Source organism: Embiotoca jacksoni, unplaced genomic scaffold (genome assembly GCF_022577435.1).
Source record: "Embiotoca jacksoni isolate LCO1_2020_lvr unplaced genomic scaffold, fEmbJac1.0.p SCAF_4, whole genome shotgun sequence".
Taxonomy (NCBI): domain Eukaryota; kingdom Metazoa; phylum Chordata; class Actinopteri; family Embiotocidae; genus Embiotoca; species Embiotoca jacksoni.
The window spans coordinates 2,326,007-2,345,517 of record NW_027185392.1 but is presented as its reverse complement, the minus strand read 5'-3'; the positions used below and the strand labels follow the sequence as shown (position 1 = coordinate 2,345,517).

The 19,511-nt window shown below is 48.4% G+C and overlaps 2 protein-coding genes across 7 annotated transcripts; both read right to left on the bottom strand.

Annotated features, from left to right (window-relative positions):
• Positions 1-608: 608 nt before the first annotated feature.
• aftpha (aftiphilin a) lies at positions 609-9,845 on the bottom strand. 5 transcript variants are annotated; one of them, XM_069167766.1, is made up of 10 exons: positions 9,692-9,845; positions 4,481-6,097; positions 3,398-3,561; positions 3,159-3,288; positions 3,012-3,068; positions 2,760-2,882; positions 2,237-2,300; positions 1,815-1,898; positions 1,014-1,137; positions 609-930 (listed from the first exon to the last, which is right to left on the bottom strand). In XM_069167766.1, exons 2-10 carry the CDS (start codon positions 6,059-6,061, stop codon positions 789-791), a joined length of 2,469 nt encoding a protein of 822 aa, XP_069023867.1. In that variant the 5' UTR covers positions 6,062-6,097; positions 9,692-9,845; the 3' UTR covers positions 609-788. The 5 variants fall into 5 exon arrangements, with proteins under 5 accessions (XP_069023867.1, XP_069023869.1, XP_069023868.1 ...); XM_069167768.1 differs by having other exon boundaries at positions 2,237-2,297; XM_069167767.1 differs by lacking the exon at positions 9,692-9,845 and adding an exon at positions 9,479-9,613.
• Positions 9,846-14,007: 4,162 nt separating this feature from the next.
• etaa1a (ETAA1 activator of ATR kinase a) lies at positions 14,008-16,965 on the bottom strand. 2 transcript variants are annotated; one of them, XM_069167311.1, is made up of 6 exons: positions 16,685-16,965; positions 16,296-16,427; positions 16,140-16,210; positions 15,949-16,061; positions 14,597-15,774; positions 14,008-14,195 (listed from the first exon to the last, which is right to left on the bottom strand). In XM_069167311.1, the coding sequence occupies exons 1-6, from the start codon at positions 16,839-16,841 to the stop codon at positions 14,101-14,103; spliced, it is 1,746 nt and encodes a 581-aa protein (XP_069023412.1). In that variant the 5' UTR covers positions 16,842-16,965; the 3' UTR covers positions 14,008-14,100. The 2 variants fall into 2 exon arrangements, with proteins under 2 accessions (XP_069023412.1, XP_069023411.1); XM_069167310.1 differs by having other exon boundaries at positions 15,949-16,210.
• Positions 16,966-19,511: the final 2,546 nt, after the last annotated feature.

The following is a 19,511-nucleotide window of genomic DNA, read 5'->3' as shown; positions in this document are numbered from 1 at the left end:
ACAACAGAAAGCGCTTCGCATCGGAAACAAACGTGGAAGCAGAAGTTGGTCCCTTAGTTCCCTTCGACCTTCGCAAACGCTCAGTGGTTTCACGCTAAATGTCCCCTTTTTACCCCCAAAACAACAAAAGGAAGGAAGAGAGTGGAGACACAGGAGAGGGAGGCGGTAACACCTGGAACACCTGGTTACCCAAATAAAAGGAGACAGCGGAAGGTCGTTCATGTTAAAAAAAAAAGCGACATGACATCACGAACAGGAAACAGGAAATAATTAAAATCGGACTGATGGTAAAAACTTCAAACACAAAACATTCAGCTGGATTTTGCAGGCAGTGTGGTTTCAAGTCCATAAATATATAGATAGATCTTATATATGTATATAAATGTATTAATTCATACTTCTATATTTGCCACTTCACTTTGATTCAGCCAGTGTTTCCTTCACAATAAAACCAACCAGAAATCATCGAGGTTAAAAAAAAGAACAAAAAGGGAAACTGAACATTTAATCCCTGATTATGTACACGTCACCCCGTCTACAGGTGAGCAGCAGCACACACCTCTGGCCACCCTCCCCTCCCCCCAACCCTTACCCCCCACACCCCGCTGCTCCCCCTCGTCACAAACACTTCGCTTTATTCTGAAAAATGATGAACCAAAAAAAAAAAAAAAAAAAAAAGCGTGACAGGAGGAACTACCGCAGCAAGAGAGAGAGAGAAAAAAAAAGGTATGATGTGATTTTAAAATGGCCGGGTTCACATTGATAAAGTAGGCGGTGTCAGCGGAGCCTCAGTCCGGCGTTGCCTGGGAGTCGAGCGGTGTCAGCGTGGCGGGGAACATCAGCACTTTGGCCTGCATGAAGGACAGGTCGGGCAGCGCCGCGATCACCTTGGCCGCCTCCTCGCTCAGGTTCTCATCTTTCCTCGGCTTCCTGTCGGACAGGAGACAAAACAAACCAATCACACGCCTGATCTCTGACACACGCAGCCAGCACACACCTCCCTGACCTCTGACCTCGTAGAGGTGCTGGTCTTCTCCATGGTGGACATCAGGCGGGCGAAGGCGTCGGCCACCCGGCTGCCGGAACCGCCTGAGTCCAGCTTGGCCGTCGTCAGCTCATACAGCTCTGGATCCACCCCTGGAAGGAGAACGGGGTCAGAACAGAACGGTTCTACAGAGGAACCGCAGTGTTTAAAGTGTGTACCAACATCCTCTCTGAGCGGACCTCATGGTGCTGGTCGACTTCACACCAATGTGAGTCCAGGGTTGTTTATAGAACCTGTCCTGTGGAACCAGCTCAGAATTCTGGTTCTGTGCTGTTTTGAAAATTTTCTTGTTGATATTTTGACTCTTGACTTTTGTTCTGTTTCTAATATTCTGATGAGGTCAGTTTTCCTGCCGCTGAATGGACTGATCCGTCAGAACCATCAGACACGCAGGACAATATTTAGGGCCCTAGCACCGAATGGGGCGAAAGCGCTATTGTTATTGTAAATGTTCAAGTCAGGAACATCTCTTTCACTCTTTGGTGCCTCCTGTGGTGACGACAGGTAACTACAGCTGTAAATGGCCTTCAAACTGTCGCTGAGTGAAGTCAGTCAGTTACAGAAAATACAAAATATGAAACATAACGATCAATGATCAATAACTGAAGCTGAAATTGTATTAGTTATTATTAATTTGAATGATTTTAGTTTTTAAATCAGCAAAGTTAAAAGTCCAAACAAGAGGGAGAGGTTAGTTTAAAGAGGAGGAACAGGAGGAGGAGCAGGAAAGGGACCAGGAGGAGGACCAGGAGGAGGAGCAGCGGCTGACCTGGGATGGAGGTGCTGCTGCTGGAGCCTAAATCCTCCACCGGACCGAAGAAATCCAGGTTTAAGAGAGACGAGCCGGCGCTGGCTGCAGCCGAGCAGTCGAGGTTAACGGACACAGAGAGAGAGACATGCAGAGTCAGTGTTCACAAACGTGATGGAGGCGTGTTCACGTGTTCTACAGTGTCAGGCTTCATGCAGAGCAGCGGGAGTGTTATTATTGATCAAATGACATCAGTCCGGAATCTGTCTTCCTCCTCCTCACTTCTGATTGGCTGTGAGGCAGGAAGTGGCAGGCGGAGTCTGGACTGACATCAGAGATCAGGAAATGCTAAGAGAGTGACAGGAAGTGAGAAAACCAGACGAAAGCAGGGGGAGGGGGAGGGGCGCTTAGGGTGGAGGAGGAGGGAGGGGGGGGGCACCTACCGTCCAGCGGGTTCGTAAGGCCACTGCTGCTCCAGTCGAACTGGACGGGTGGGAGCGCCTCCTGCTGGAGGAGCAAGAGAGGAGGTCAACCAGACAGGAAGACATTTGTCATCATCTGTCTCACCTAAACCTGACTGTAACCTAAACTGACCATAACCTAAACTTGAAACCATGTCGCCCCCTGCTGTTCATGTTGAAAATGAGTATGAATAACAAATGCAACTAGTAACGGGTGCTGTGTGTGAATTAAAGCCTGATATACACTATAAAAACTATGAAACACAATACAGATTATTATTCCGCCACTGAAAATAGTCCCCAGTTGATGTAAACGAGCAGCTGGACGTTTTGAAATTAAACCGTATGTTTGTGAGGTGTCTTTGTGTTGGATGTCTTCAGTTGTACTTGGTGGGAGCTTTGAGCCGCGGACGCCAGAGTAACAACAGATTAACTGCAGCGTTATTCTTCAGACCCCGAATGAGTTTTAATGATCAGTGACTCTGTGGACGCCCTGAGGTCTCACCTGGACAGACTCTGAGGGACAGGAGCTGGTCTCTGGAGCCACTGGAGGCGCCTGGGCGATGGAAGTGATCATCTCCGCTGCGGAGACGGGCTTCACAGGCTCTTTGGTTGGTTCCAGCATCCCCTACAAACAGCACACAAGCAGACTGATGAGGAACATGTTCAATCCTCCTCTGAGCCACAAGGGGGAGCTACAAAGTCTCCAGACAGGAAACACTGCACACGATTCACAGGACACAGGAAGTGGACTCACCAGGCTGGCTGCGTACATTGGCACGATGACCGGCTGCTTCTTCTGACCTGTGAACAGCTGCACACATCAGAGCATCATCAGAGACAGGAGACACGAAGAGACAGAGAGGAGACAGAGAGGAGACAGGAGGGTCCAGCAGGGACTCACGATGTTCCGGGTGTCGATGCCCAGGCAGCACAGCAGGGCTTTGTTGCAGTACGAGCCCCCCCACTGGTACCTGAGGCCGAACGCCTCGTGGATGTCCTGAACCTGGGTCCACACGCTGCCACGCACCGACCTGCACAGATCAACGAGACGCCGCGAGTCAGGGACGAGACACGAGCAGCTACAGAAACCTGAGGCTTCCTTCTCTCTGTTCAGATTTAAACTGGTGGAGAAACACTGACCTTCTGCATGGCGACCTCGGCTCTTCCTCGGCGCCGGGCAGTGGTTTGTCCTCTGGAGGCTCCAGCAGGACCCTCAGGGACATCACCTGGTCCTCCAGCGGCCGGGCGGCGTCCTGAGGGAAGCTGCTCTGAAACAGCTTCTCCAAGCGGCTGCACAGCGACGCCTGCAGAGAGCACATCGGCTGAGACACCTCAGACACACCTGAGACACCTTAGGGACACCTGAGGGACACCTGAGGGACCTCCAAAAGACTCCTAAAAGACCTCCAAAAGAGACCTGGAACAGAGGGCAACTCACTCCATTTTCACTGAAAGGTCAACTGCAACAGGTGAGGCTGACTTTTAGCGCCCTCTGCTGGACCACCACACTAACTACCTCACCGACAGACTGAATGTGAACAGGTTCCCTTCAAGAAACGGTGACTGGTTCTACTAACTGCTCGATGAGACAGGACGTCCCAGCTCAGGGTGAATCTGGGTGTTAATCTGAGAGGAATGTGCTTCAGCTCGAACACCTGAGCAGGTCACATTCCTGGAGGGGGCGGAGCCTGGAACGGTGCATGTCACTGTTCCTCCACAGTCCTGTCTGGACTCCACTTTAAAACAGGAGGACGACTTTCTTCATTAACAGGTTGCTTGATGTTTAATACAAACAGTGAGAGTTGGTACGAGGGACGTGACTATTGTTAGGATTTTATCGATACAGATACTTATTGATTCTCTTATCGATACTTCTGTTCATAATTTGGTAAAAAAAAACAAAATAAAGACATAATTCTTTCTTAATTCAATTTTCCCCACATATCTGGTGTGTATGCATGCGGACTGTTTATTAGCTGTCTCTGAGACTTCTACGTCCCCCGCAGGACAACGAAGGACATGAATCAATAAATAAATTCATCAAAGCAGCAGTGTCGGCATTTCCTTTTGTGGCAGAACTATAAAAAAAAAAAAAAAATTAAAAAAAGCCCTTTAATTTTTATTTAGATACTTATTTTCAAACCTGAGTAAATGAAACCAGACTGCAGGTCCAGACAGAGAGAAACACTTCATGAAGCCCACTGACCTCCATGAAGAGCTTACCGGCTGTCGGTGTGTCCTGCTGGTCTCCTCGCTGACTGCAGGAGCCTCACTTTCGTGCCACTCCTCCTCTTCCTCCTCCTCCTCTTCGCTCTCTGGAGGAGGAGTGGTGGTCTGGTCTGTGCCGAAAGCCGCCCAGGACTCCCCCTCCACCTGCTGCTGCTGCTCCCCGAAGGCGCTCCACCCGCCAACAGCCTCACCGCCTTCGGCCGCGCTGAAGTTCCCAAAACTGTCGCTGACGGGGAACTCTGTGAACTTGGCTCCGCCCTCCCCGTCGCTCCCACTGCTGTGAAACTTGGGGGAGTTGAAGTCTCCGAAGTCGTCGTCCTGCTCCGTGTTCGTGGCTCCGTCTGCGGGAGCAGAACTCTGCGACCCGCTCGGGTCCTGCTGGACCTCCAGCTGCTCAAAGTCAGCGAAGCCTTGACCGCTGAACGAGCCGGCGTCCCCGAAGTCCCCGAAGTCCTCGTCTTCTGCCAGCTGGCTGTCGTCGGCGGGGGTCACCGTGTCCCCCTGGAGGGGCACCGAGCCCGTGGTGCTGATGTCCCCGTATTCCTCCAGAGCGTCGGTGGACAGCGGGCGGCCGTAGGATGTCTCCGTCTCAGTCTCGGTCTCGTTCCCAGAGCCCTTCTCGTCCGACTGCGCCCCCTCGCTGTCTGCAGCGGCGTCAGGCGAGAGGTCGTTGGTGTCTTTGGGTTCGTCTCTGTGGGCTCCGTCCACCCCGTTCAGAGTGAGCGGTCTATCCACGCACGCCGCCTCGGGGGCGGAGCGCTCCTGTGCAAAGCCTACGTCCCTTTGATGAGAGTCAGCGTCCGTGTCGGAGCCCCGGTCCGTGTTGCACGAGCCATCCGGGGTCTCAGCAGGAATGCAGCCGGACACGTTGGGTCCAGTTCTGTGTGTGTCCCTGACATCGTCCTCTGAAGTGGTTCCCTGCTCTGTATTACAGCGCTGGTCCTCCTGCCAGTGGCCCCCGCTGGGATCGTCCGAGTCCTTGTCAGCCGTCTGGCTCAGGTGTCCTTCAGCATTGGAAAAAGCAGCAAAGTCTGCAAAGTCGTCCTCCGGGCTGCCGACAGGGACGCTGCCCGTGTTCTCGGGGGACGTTCCTTTTACATGGGAGTGGACAGAATTCTGTGAGGAGGGGCTTCCCTGAAGGTCCAAGGTTACAAACCCGTTTGTTAGCACCTCCGCGCCGCCTCCGTTGCAATCAGCGGCCTCGATGGCGGCCGTGCCGCTCACCGAGAAGTCTAGGGAGCCCGACAGGACCTTTTTGATCTCAGTTCTCTCTGAGGGACTGCTGCCCAGGACGCCGTTGGCCTTGGGCAGCTCGTTGTTGGAGCTGTGGGTGCCGTTGGAGGAGCTGTGGCTGAAGCCCACCACCCCCCTGTTGTTGAGCAGCTCCGGCGGGGACGTGGCGGCCAGAGCCTGGGTCTGGTTGAAAGTGGTCGGGGTGTCAAACTCCGTGAAGCTGATGCTGTTCGGGACGGCGGAGAAGGTGCCGAAGTCTCCGAACTCATCGTCCTCTTCCTCCGCCCCGTCCTCCATCGGGGGTGGGGAGGAGGAGTAGATGCGGATCACGTCGGGCTCCATGATTCTCTGCCGATCAACGAGTCCTCCTGGCTACACCTGAGACAGAGACACAGGAAGTCCTCAGAAACAAAAGAAGACAAATACACTTTCCAACATTCAAACGGGTCATTTAGATAATAAAAGTAAAATAGTATATGTGAATATTGTTCTTCCTTATAGTTGTTACCGCCGCCTGGATGTAATGTGTTACTCCTGTCAGCAGGTGGCGGTAATGCACCTAAAAGCTGTCTGTCAGCCTCCATTAAACAACATCAGAAGAACACTTTGCGCCAGAGCTTTGACGGTAAAACTGTATCAGATAAGACGTCACTGTGAAAACAGCAGAAACATGCAGACACGACTACAGCCGACAGGAAGTTCTGTGTGGAACTCCTTCAAAATAAAAGAAGATGAGGTGCAGGTGAAGCCAGCAGATCATCAGACAGAGCAGCCGGTCCATCCGCTGGTCAATAATCAATGACAGGACGAAGTCAGTTTGACGTTGGACACAAACATGAAACTGAAGACACGCTGCTAATCGGCCGTTTCCACGGCGACGGTTTTAATGAATAGATGGCATTTGTTGAGCCCAATTCTGTTTCTCGTAATGTGCGGCGGCGGCAAGGGGGGCGGGGCCTAACAGTCAAGGAGTTCCCAGTGAAGAGTACTTAGACACACTGTGACTGAGGAGAGCTGAGCTCCAGCACTAATTACCCTGATCAGTGGTTGAATTGAGTTACTGAAGCTCTTGAAGATTTACAAAGCAGGACAGAGCTGTAATAAACCATGACGACCTGCTTCAGACTGTCCTGACCTACAGAAACACTGTGCAGCGCCGACAAGTCAGCCTGGTTTGCACCCGTTTCCTCTCCGACATGATTTTCCGCAACACGGGTCAAAATACACTAGTGAACACATCCTCGTGAACTTCCTGCTTTTGAGTTGCGAGTTTGATTCTTGTCTCACATCTGACAATTGTTTTAAATGTATTAAAAAAACACAGAAAGGATTAACTTTAAGTGTTTTTAAAGAAACGTTTGTAATCCCACAACGTTCAGCGTCACACGTTGAGCTGCAGTGAGCGACGAAGAGACTCTGACGATTAAACACGGCGAGTTTAAACGCTCTCTGAAGTCCGTACAGTCTCATTTAAAAAAACAAAAAAACAGCTGACTTCAAACTGAATTCAGCAACACTTTTTTTTATGGCCGCATTATTTTACAGTCATTTCCTGGTGTTCTTTTTTGTTTGGTAACAATTAGAGGAAAACGTTCTGAAAGTTTTTAGTTCCGTTTAAAATGAAGTGAAAAAACCCCGACTCCGCTTAAAAAAATGTAACTGATCAACCGTCATCAGTTTGTTGCATGAAACTTCACTGTTCGGTGTTTATTGTCCTGTGGGTGAATGTAATCCTTCGTTCAATCATCCATAAGCCACTGATGTCTCCTGAAAGTGGTCCAAGAAGATCCAGATCACCTGTTGAGACCAGCAGCTCCACCCAGAGCTCCTCCCACCGTGTCTGAAGGTCTCCCTGCTTTCGGTCTCCGCTCCACACCGAGGACCATCAGTTCGTCCTTTAACCGACACATGAAGCACAAACACACAACTCTTCCTGGTTCCACTCTGCTGTTCTACGTGATGTTCTGTAGTCATCATTATACAACAAGTAGTTCCGACCCAGAGATCTGATTGGTCAGCCGTACTTTCGGGACACGCTCAAACCAGCATGACGTCACAACCTGCTCATCGCGAGAAGTATCACTCCGCCTTCTCAACTGGAATATACGATTAGAATTGAATTTCATATAATATACAATATGATGTCGTTTTTACCATTTATAGGTACAGTAACACCACGGATAGTCGTGCACTTTAAATCCTAGCGGCGGTTAGTTTGACCGGTTTGGTTTTAAAACGACGCGGAGCTAAAACCGTAGAAATACACGAGTCCATCGATATCGTTTCTCATCCGATATCTTGGTTACAACAAGACTGAGCTAGCCGAGATGTTTAGTGTTTCTGTGTGCTGTTTTTATTCAGCTTGAGAAACCATCCCTAAAACAGACTAGAAATCCTCTCTGTTGCTAGGGTCGTTACTAAGGGTCGGACTACTTCCCGGAGTAAACACTGCATACATTACACAAGAGTCTACCGACACAACTGATTGTTTTCCAGTTCTTAGTCGTACCCCACGTGTTGCCATGGAAACAGAGATCGCGCTCACAAAAAGTTTTATATTTTGAGAGTGAATATTATATGAACATATTTTGATTAAATATTGTATTTAGTTGACAACTTGTTTAATATCCCCCCCTCAAAAAAAACAAAAAAACAATAAACATTCAGATAAAAGGCAAAAAGTTTACAATTTATTGACAGAAGTCTTTTGATCGGCGTCGCCTCCGTCACTCCCTCTGAGTCCGAACATTACAGGAGTGGTTCTTGTGTTTTTAGGACTGAACGAGGAACATGGGGACAGTTCATTTAAGTATTATTTAATCAATTCATGAGTGATAAAAAGTTTAACTTATTAATGTTTTTTTTTTTTTTTTTATATATATAGCAGAACAGAACTACGTAAGGTGTTGCTCAGGCCAAAAGTATTTTCAATAACGAAACAAAAAGCCGACGCGACATATTCCTCTACACAACATTAACTTTATATTCACCGTATCAGCTCCAGCACAGGTTACGAATGTCCCTCACAAGAGGACAGAAACAGGACCTGAATGAGGAAACTGTTATTGTCCTCCAGTAGAGCAGTGGGCGGAGCCTATACGTGTGTGTCCCCCCCCCCCTCCTTCACACCTGGAAGCAGGTAGTGTGTACACGCAGGGCAGGGTTGAGCTGCCAGACAAGTTGTTTGTTTTTGCCTCCATCCCCGGTCAGAGAGGCTCCACCAGTCCGGGTCGTTACGGGGACTGAAAGCAGCTGATCAGTTGTTTTGACAGTCACCTGTTCAGGTGAGCCTCTTCTCGACGGCGGTCCACTAATAAACACCCCCCCCCCCCCCACCACCACCACCACCACCACCGGACTGTCCCGCCCCCCAGCTGATGTCTCGAGTTGGGACAAGTTTGACACATCTCCCCCCCCCCCCTCTCTCCCAACTTGTCGCGAAGCTAGCGAGGCTAACGGAGCTAATTGTTAGGCACTTTAAGTTAGCCGAGCGAGCTAACAGGCTCGGTTAGTGGAGACCCGAGTCGAGCAGCAATAAACCGCCACGTGACTGACAGGTATGTTAGCATCAAGTCGGCTAATTAAACCCCCACAAGACACGTTTGGATGGGACGGAGGGGTGTAAACAGCAGCTAGCTTAGCTTAGCATGGGTTTAAAAAAAAAAAAAATATTAAAAAAAAAAAGCCCAGCGGAATTAACAGGTGTTGCCGTGAGTGACGTCAGCAGTCAACGTCTCACTAGTTGGTCGAGGACTTTACCGAGTCGGGTGTGTTGTGAACCGGCTGAACGTCCCGTTCCGGTGAAGCTCGGGCCGGCGGAGTGAGGGCTAACTACGCAGCTAGCTGAGCGAACAACAAGCATCTCCCGGAGCTAGCCTTCGCCTTTAGCCTCCTCCTCCTCCTCCTCCTCCGGCTCTGTCTGTCGGGACAAGCAGGTGTCTTTTAGCGACGGAGACAAAGAGCGGAGCTCACCGTGGGACGCTGTCCGCCGAGGTCCATGACTCAGGGAAACGACGCCGCAGTCCACGGGGCGTCAGCTGCGGGACGGCTGGACGGCGCAGGACGGCGGGGACTGAAGGTTGAGTCAGCCGGCTGCTGCTGCTGCTACGCTGCCTCAATATCACCCAGCATGCACCGCTGTGGCAGGTCGGCTCCGTGGGCTCGCTGCTCCCCCCCCCCTCCTCCTCCTCCTTCCCCCCCACACACAAACTTTCCAGGTGGAACAGGTAGTTCCGCGTCACAAACACCGGCAGCCGCGAGCCAGGAATCTCCGTTGACACCTGAAGGAGTTTAAATTTTTTTTAAATTTATTTATTTATTTATTTTTTCCCAGTTCAAAGGAAACACAATTAACACATCCACGGGCGGCTCTGTACGGTCTGGGGCCCCCCGGGGCGGGACACGGGGGTGCAATATACACATGACCTGTAGGGGCAGTGTGAAGACGTGACAAGTCCGACACCGTTACAGGACCCTCCAACCATATCGCGATCTTGCAATCGCAATAATTAACGCAAATTCAAGCAAACTCTGCGATATTTGCCGGATATGTTATTTTTTTTTTTTAATTCCCACAAAAAATGTCAACAGAAGCTGTGCCGAAAGTATTGACAACATAAAGTAAATATTTTATAAAGGATAAAGTAAGTATCCAACAAAACTCTCTTTATTAACAAAGATAACTCCTCGTTTACAATCAGAAAGGCTCTTCTCCTGTTTTCTCGTCAGCAAATAAAACTCTGCACCGGAGGAAACCGCCGCAAACGGAAATGGCGGGGTTACCGGAAAATGTGGCTTCACAATAAAATGTTCTAATTAAATGTTTATTATCAAAGAAAGTGATTACATATTACTGTACGCTAAAAAAAAAAAAAATACACATACATCAAGTTGTAATAGACTGCTCTCTCTTTTTGTACAGTTTTTGTAACTTTCATTATTATTTAATAAATACATAAAAAATATTAGAACTAAAATATTTCTGACGTGTAGCATGATTATTATCAAAGGAAGTGATTACACATTTATTCCTTTATCAGCTAGTGCTTTAAAAACTCAACTTGCAACTTTTTCTAATTTGTGCAATTTTCCCCAAAAAAACTCACTTAAACTCCACAAATGACATTGCAATGTTTTTTTTTTTTTTTTTTTTTAAACCTGCAAAAAAAAATGTATCGCAACAATCACAAAAAAAATACACACAAATTTGCTCGCTGGTGCGCCCTCTGGTGGAGTCCTCCAGTAACACATGTAGTACATTGTCGGATATATGAACAAATACATTCACAACGCTACCAGTTGCCAACGTGAATGCGTGGTGCAACAGCGGTTACATCTCCGGTTTTAGAGACATACCATGAAAACTAACTGGTTTGTGGCCTCCTTATGACTGTTTTAAACTATGATCAGATTTTGAATCTTTAAAGTTTGATTACTGATAGACGGTTACACACTGCAATCCTTCAATACAGACAGTCAGTGGCAGATTGAACTGCGAGCCCTGGGGTCGGGGATGGTTACAAACAGGCCAGCAGGGGGGGCAGTGGAGCTGCCTCTTACACAGCAGGTCCCTCCTGACACAACTGATGGCTGTTACCAGAACTGAAGGAAGATGCATGTACATGTGAGCCTCCAACATGGACACTGGAGGTTTTAGACCTCTGATCTGCTGCTGGAACCCTGAAACACCTGCGTTGGTGGTGGAGGCACAGACTGGATAAAAAAAGTGGACGTAGTTTTCCAGCTCTGAAAAGCAAAGCCTTAAAGTGCAGTACCACTGAGGACCACTAGGGGCTGTCTCCAATAGACTCCCCTTGAAAAAGCAAAAAAAAAAAGTTCTCTCCTGAAATAAAAAGTCAGTAAATGTTTTCCACAAGTCATCATGGTGTCATTAGATAAATTCCCTCCTTCTGATCAGTGTTCTAGTCCTTCTGGAAATAATTCATCATTCATTACATATTAGGACTCATATGTCCTATATACATATATTTGTAGGCGGGGCTTTTTGATTGACAGCTACACTGCAGCGCTGGCATATTAAAACAAGTGTGTAAGGTGCAGCTGGAGGCCGCAAGACTCTGGTTGCCTCCGTGTTCTCCTCCATAATTAAAGTACCTCTCTGTGAACGTCCCCGGTAAACGCGGCGGAGTTGAGGTCGAAGGTCGTGCGGTTGAATCGAGGCCGGTTACAGCCCTGTGAGTCTGTGATTTGCAAGACTACAGTTACACACCTGTGGGCTGATAACGAGGCTCAGTTTACCGTATCTGCTCCATCGAACAGCTGACAGCTGGTAATGAAGAGACTCGACGAGCCTCGGGGAGACGCCACTTTATGTTTCTGTCTTACTGATTCACATCCAAGATTCACTCTTTATCTTCTTTATTTAATCGCTTATTTTATATTTAATTCTTCAAATGTTACTTTGCCTCTTTTTTATTCCAATTAAACACTATTTTATTCAATTTAACGTTATTATTTTTTCTTTGTGTTTTTATTCCTTTTCTGCCATGTTGACTTTTGTCAACTCGTCAGTCGGCCGTCAAACACTGAAGTCTGATCGATGTTTTATTCAGGCGCTGATGTTACAGATGAAACGTCTGCAGTTAAAATGAACTTTAAATGTAATAATATCAGATATTAGTGAACATTTTGATTAAAATGTAATACTTTAAATACTTCACAGCAGGAGTGTGTTTACCTGCTTGTGTTTTAGTGATTATTTGCATATCTGGAAGGTTCAGGTTGTTTTTCACCTCATGAAATCACAATCTTCCGATCACAATAATTAAAATAAATTCAAACTACACAATATTTGCTGCAGTTTGAATTTGTGCAAAATTCCTGCCATTTTTCCTCAAAAACACTGTGAACAGAATCTCTGCTGAAAGAATGACATCATACGAGTCTCCTTTCAGAATAAAACTGACTTTATTATAAAAACTAAGTGTTCATTTCCAACGAGCGAGGCTCCGCCCCCTCTCTTCTCACCATCAAAACAAACTGCTGTTTGCTAATCCCAACAACAGGAAGTGACGGGGTTTGTGGGTAATGTGGTTTAATGATGGGAATGAGGAAAATGTTAAATGAGTTTTCTCCACACTTCCAGCTGTAAGAGACTGAACTTTCTTCTAGTGTTGAATGAATGTGATTTAAAAAGCATTTTAATCTCTTATTGTGACAGCACATGTAGCCTTTGTGTTCTATATTAGTTTTTCCTCGACTTGCAATTTTTGCTAATTTTACCACCAAAAAAAACTCACTTAAAACTCCACAAATTGCATCGACATTTAGAGAAAATCTGCAATAAAATTAAACATTTCTGATCACAACAATAAAAAAAAAAAACCATCAGTGATCTCCTGGACAGAAAGATTAAAGTGGTTTCTTTCATTTATTTCTGATTAAAATGTTTTATTTTTTAAAACTTCCCTCTGAAGACAAACGACTGTAAACAACATTAAACACTCAAAAGAACAGTCCGTCCTCTCGGTACCGCTGAGTGTTTAGCCTAGCTTAGCATAAAGACTAGAAGCGGAGTGAAACTGTTAGCATCCGTCTTCTCTAAACTAAATAAAATACTTATTGTTTCAGTGATTTTATTTAAGAGCAGATTCTTTATGTGCAAATCAGTGATATCATTTATTTTGAGTCTCTTCTCGGTCAGCGAGATTAAAGGAACAGTTCAACATGTGGGGCGGAGCCTCAGTACAAGTGGGTTTAGCCCAGCTTAGCATTTAGCAGGAAGTGAACATGGCTGTCCTCAGAAATGTAAAAATATGTCACACGTCATTTGTTGAAGCAGAAACATGAGAATGTCAGTTAGTGTTTCCATAGAGCGGCTCTGTGATCCTGAACCTGGGTCAGGTCCGGTCCGGTCCGGCCCGGTTCACACGTTGTCGTGAAAAAGTGCAGACTCGCAACTTTAAAACCACAAACATCTCTTATGTAATGTTATAACATGTGACTCAGTGAGCAGCTGGGAGCTAAACACAGACGCTAACAGTTCCCCCCCGCTTCCAGTCTTTATGCTAAGCTAAGCTAACAACACCTGGACTTTGCTTAAAGGAACATTCAGCTTTATTTCAGCCCTGAATGTGTCTGCTGTCTCTCTGTGGGTCAGACTGACTTTATATCTCCACCTCCATCAGATGGAAGCGGAGACTCAGAGGACGGACAGACGACGGGACGTCCCTGAAAGTCTCTGGAAACAGACTGACTGTTGAACTGTTCCTTTAAAACGTCATAAAAACCCAGTGAATAAAAACAGAAACACAACACAGCCATCACAGACTCATGTTACAGAACAGGAAGTGTTGAGCAGCTGTTTTGTCTGCATTCACCTTCAGCCGGCTCGGTTCGGCCCGGCCCGGTCAGGTCGGAGCTCAGAGGTTCTGGACGTCCTGCAGGCGCCGCCGTCTCTTCTCCATCGCCTGCTGCTTCTTCAGCTCGATCTGTGCGGACGAACATTTCTCCCCCACTGCAGAAGAAACAGCAACTGGTCAACATCTGGAGGGAGGACTAGAGAAACTGAGTGATGAGCGGCTCGTAACCACGGCAACAGTCAGTCTGTCCATACAGTCTGGACCTATGACCCGGTCAGAGCTGCTTCTCACCTGTAAACCTGACCCGCCAAAGTAAAAAGCACCGGGAGGTCAAATCTTTGCAGCTGCTTCACAATAAAAGTTCTACGTATCACGAGGAGATTAGAACAGGTCGAGTTCTCCGTCACCGCCCGTCATGAAGAGAACGGACATAACGCCGTCCCACAATCCCTTGTGGCAGCAACGTTTAAAGCAGCGTATCAGTCGACCGCGTTGAGACAGAACAAACCTACGACAGCTTTATTTTCTCTCTGAACACAGATCTGTATGTTCTTACCTGTGCTGGTCACCGTGGAAACCGGGTGCTGTGGCCTCTTGAAGCTGAAGCCGGCTCTGTTGGCGCGTTGCTGCGTCGGCCGCGGCTCGCTGCTCTCCTGCTGACACGTCGACCTGACCGACGCGACACTTTTAGTCTGCGTGAACTTGAACGGCTCCTTCGCTGCGTTCACCTGTCCGACCAATGAGAGGCCGCCTGGTGCACCTGAACCACGGGGGGCGGCGGCCTGTTGCTGCTGCTGGAACCGGAGGTCCCGCGTTCTGGTGGTTGGCTGCCAGGACGCTACACGGGCAGGAGGCACAGCCTGTTTGGTGGACAGGTGATTCCCTCCCTGCATCTGGTTCTCCAAGTCCTCACACACCTCACACAGCAGGTCGTCGTCCGCCGGGTCGTCCCAGACAGGGTCGGACGAGAACAGAAGGTCCAGGTCGTCGTCGAGGTGGGCAGAGCCTTCAGGGTTCTGAGAGAAACTGCGAGTCATGTTTGAAGTCCTGTGATGAACCGGACGGTTCTGATGATCCGGCTTCACAGGGTCCGACTGCGATCCGGTCCGACCCGACACCCGGTTCTGCTGAGATGCTTTGTTTGTCTCCGAGCTGGAGTCCAGCTGGATTCTCTTCACTGGGAAGTCTGGGTTCGACTCCAGCCTGAAGGTCATCCGCGGTCCGACGGGAGCTGGACTATGACGACCTTTGACCTTTGGTTTCTGGGTGGAGCAGAGCTGCGGGGTCGTGAACTTCTGCGTGTTCTGAGTCATCTCCAGAACCAAGCAGTCATTCAACAGGTCGTCATTTTCCCAGTCGTCGTCAAACTCGTCGTTGGCTGGGGCTGTGGTCGTCGTGGAAACGGCCACCGTGGGGCCACGTGACGAAGCCGACGGTTTCACCTGCGACGTCTGACTGAAACTCCCGCTGAGGTGTTGGGTCGGTCCATCGAACAGGAGGTCCAAGTCGTCCTCCATGTGTTGATCGAGATGAGGCCGCATGTTGGCCCCGCCCACCGCGCCCACAGCCAGCCGACCGTTTCCAGGAAGTGAAAAATCGTTCACACCGTTGCTCTTGAAGACGTCCTCTGTCAGGAGCTCCTTCTCCTCCTCCTCCACCTCGTCTTCATCCTGACGGAACATGTTGAAGTCGAACTGCTTGGCGAGCTTCAGCAGGTCGTCGACGGCGTTCAGTCTGAAGCAGAGCAAACGCAACATCAGCTGACAGCAGGACGCCGAGCTCACAGCGACGATGAAAAGTTCTTCATGTCTGGTGAGACGTTCCCGCCCCGACTGCATGAACACAGACTGAGCATGCTCACTGAGCCGGCTAACTTCCTGTTCAGCACCACGCTAACTTGAAACCTACCTGGGTGATTTCTTCTTGGGTTTGGGCGGCCGAAGATCCGGGGTGCAGGGGATGGTGGCGCTGTCTCCGATCCACTGCTGCAGGGTCGGTTCCGTGACCCTCGGCCTGCCGTGCTTCAGAAACAACAACATCAGTTTGATTATTTTACCGAGCTCAGATGTTCGGTTCATCCCACCAGGCGTGTTTCGAACCTTTGGAGCGATCCGGCTGACGATCTCCGAGATGTCCACGACTCCGGCAGAATGCTTCTTTCCTCTTTTACCTGCAGACATGAACAGAGTCACCCTGCAGCAGAACCAGGACCGGGACCCGGACCCACATCCAAAGTTCTACAGAAACTGTTTTACCGAGTCTGTGGGGTAGAGGCGAGTTGGCGTCCCAGATGATGTCCTGCTGAACGTCCGAGTCGTTGTGTGGAGACTCTGCACTGAAACCGGGCGCTGCTCTGGAGCTGCAGGTTCTGGTGGGACTTTTGAAATCTGGAAACACAAACAACTTTTACTACCGAGCCTTTAAAAACCTCCAGACAAGCAGGAGGAGTTCAAAATTCTAGCTGCAAACCACTTCAAGTTCTGGCAATGACAGACACGAACTGTGACTACTTGCAGGCCGACTTGAAGTGAAGCGTGAATATTTGAGAAAAATCTAAAATTTCCAGATATTTGAATGGAGTTCGGCATGTCGCCAGACGTTGCCAGGCCTCGGCTCCGTCTCACCAAGCCGAAGTTCTCCTGACCTGACTGCTGGCGCCGGGGAGAGTCCACCTCCGCCGCCTGGGTTTGTCTGAGGCTCCGGCTCAGGCGGTTTGTTTTCGGCTTGGAAGTGTGAGGCTCCAGCGGAGAGTCCGACAGGCCGCCGGTCGGAGAACCGAACCTTCCCGGGCCTCCGTTCATGGTGGCCGGCCGAGCTGCGGACGGTGAGCGGCGTACAGTGTGCAGTTTTTTTTATTATTTTTTTTTTTATTTAGACTTTATTCGCCTGTAAAGTCGGACAGTCAGTTGAGTTTTGAAACGTCCCGCCATCTTTTTCTTCCCAGAGTTCATTTCGGTCGCGCATTCACTGGCAACAGAGCTGCGCGGAAAATGCGCAGCTGCGTCACCGCGAAGTTTGAAGAGGAAATAAGTCCGGACGCATTTGATTTATTTTATATATTCACAGTTTATTAGTAAAAACAACAACAACGATGTATTACGATTAAATCCGAGCAGCTGTCAGATAGATAGACAGCTAGATAGATAGATAGATAGATAGATAGATAGATAGATAGATAGATAGATAGATAGAGGAGAGGAGACACATTTCTGATTCTGAAAACAGAGACACAAAATAACAACAGACACAAAACAACAACAAAGAAACACAAAACTACAACAAAGACTCATAAAACTACAACAAAGACACACAAAACTACAACAAAGAGATACAAAACAATGACAGAGACACAAAACAACCACAAAGAGACCACAAAAAAAAAACTCGTGCATACAGCATCCAAACATCTGAAGATATTTTCCCTCTGTAGACTGCCGTTGTGTTTCCTGTCCAGCAGCTGCGAGGTGAAGTCGGAGTGATTCATCACGCTCCGTCTGGCTCACAGCCAAACTCAGAGACGCACCATATTTCATGTGTGTGATTGTAAAACCCTGCTGCTCTAAAGAAAACACTGTTTACCGAGCTGAGGAAGGAAGGAAGGAGTGCGACCTGCTTTCCACATTACAGACAGCGAGGTCTTTGAAACGTGATCGGGGCCGGGCCTCGTTAGAGAGCGTCCGAGCGCCTACGGGGCAGCGGCAGATCTGCTGCTCTCTAATCTCACCCATCCATCAATGTCCGCTTGGAGGTGCCTTCAGGGTGTAAAAATTGCAGCAGCATCTCTGATCTGAATCTGAAACACAAACCTGCAGTTTACAGGTGGACACCCAGAACTCTCTGCAGGACGCCGAAGGGTTCCTCCATCAGGGCGAATAATCACGACACCAAATCTACTTCTACTCAGGAGTCATTCCTCTGAACTGTGACCTGAAAGTGCAGTACCACTGAGGCCCACTAGTGTCACTACTGTCTCCAATAGACTCCCATTGAAAAAGCATCAAGTTCTCTCCTGAAATACAAAGTCAGTAAATGTTTTCCACAAGTCATCGTGGTGTCATTACATAGATTCGCTCCTTCTGATCAGTGTTCTGGAAATAATTCATCATTCATTACATATTAGGACTCTAACACAGATGTGTTTGGGGGCAGGGCTGTTTGATTGACAGCCCTGGGGTGCAGTCAGGTTTCCTCAGACCGATGAAGCGGGTTAAACACTGAATAAATCTCTCCCAATGTTGCACAAACATTGACTCAGATTTAAGGATGAACTGATCAGAATTTCAGGGTCAAAGGTCACTGTGAGTACTTTATGGGTTTGAACAGACAGGCATGGAAACTACAGCTTGGGCGGTTAGCAGGGAGCAGACAACCACTAGGAGGTGACTCCGGTTCCCTCCAGCTGTCGCTCAGGTCGGTCTAACACACACCTCACCTCCTCCACTTCCTGTCTCAGGGTAACGGTGATCCGAGGTTCTGGATCCTCTGTCCGACACCGAATACCTTCCCCTTTTGCCCCACATGTGAGGAAACACATTTAATCCCCCCTGAAGCGAGTAGTTAATTAAAGGCAATAAATTATCCACGTTAGAGCTGACGTGGTTTTAGGAGGGGGGTTGTTGAGACAGATTAATGTCTCCGTGGACTTCAGGTCTGCTCAGGCAGACGCTCGTTACAGGCGTCCACGTCAGGAGTCGGTTTGTTTGGATGAACCTTGTTACCTCCGTCCCCGGAGCACCAGCTCCCACCGCTCCAATTTACCACCATCTGTCTCACACAACATACCGTGTGCAGGAGCACATACGTGTTCGATGAACACACAGCTGCAAACTGTTTGTCAGGTTTTTATGGTTCGACTCGGACGCTGAGTTCACTGTGAGCTGTCGATTGTTGTGTAACATACAGACTGTTTATAAAAATGTTCGTAGTCTCCTTAAAGTGTAGTACTACTGACCGCACCACAGGCCTGTCAATCAAACAGACACGCCCTCAAAAACACGTATTTTTGATGCTTATTTTCTAATTAATGACGGGATTATTTTCAAAAGGACCGCCAGAAAACTAAGAAGAAGGAGCGACTTTAGCTAACAACATCGAGATAACTCGTGGAGAAATTTTATACACTTTGTATTTCATGAGTGAAGTTGAATGGGAGTCTATGGAGCAGGAGGCTTTTTAGAGCCAAACTCTAGTGGCACTCGGTGGTATTGCAGCTTAAGGTACTTCTGCATCGGCCTCATTTTTCAGACCTGGAACTACGAACACTTTTATATACAGTCTGTGGTACCAACTAGAAGGTCTGGTCTGGTTGGATGTTTTCTGTCATTGGCTACTTGCTGGATTTATTTATTTTTTTGTTTTTCTACATTTCAGCTTGTAACTTCTCCAACGTCTGAAACTCCACTTGTCCGAGCTCTTCGTCTGTCTTCTTCTTCAGCCGGAAATAAACGGATGTTATTTGTCCTTTCTGTCCT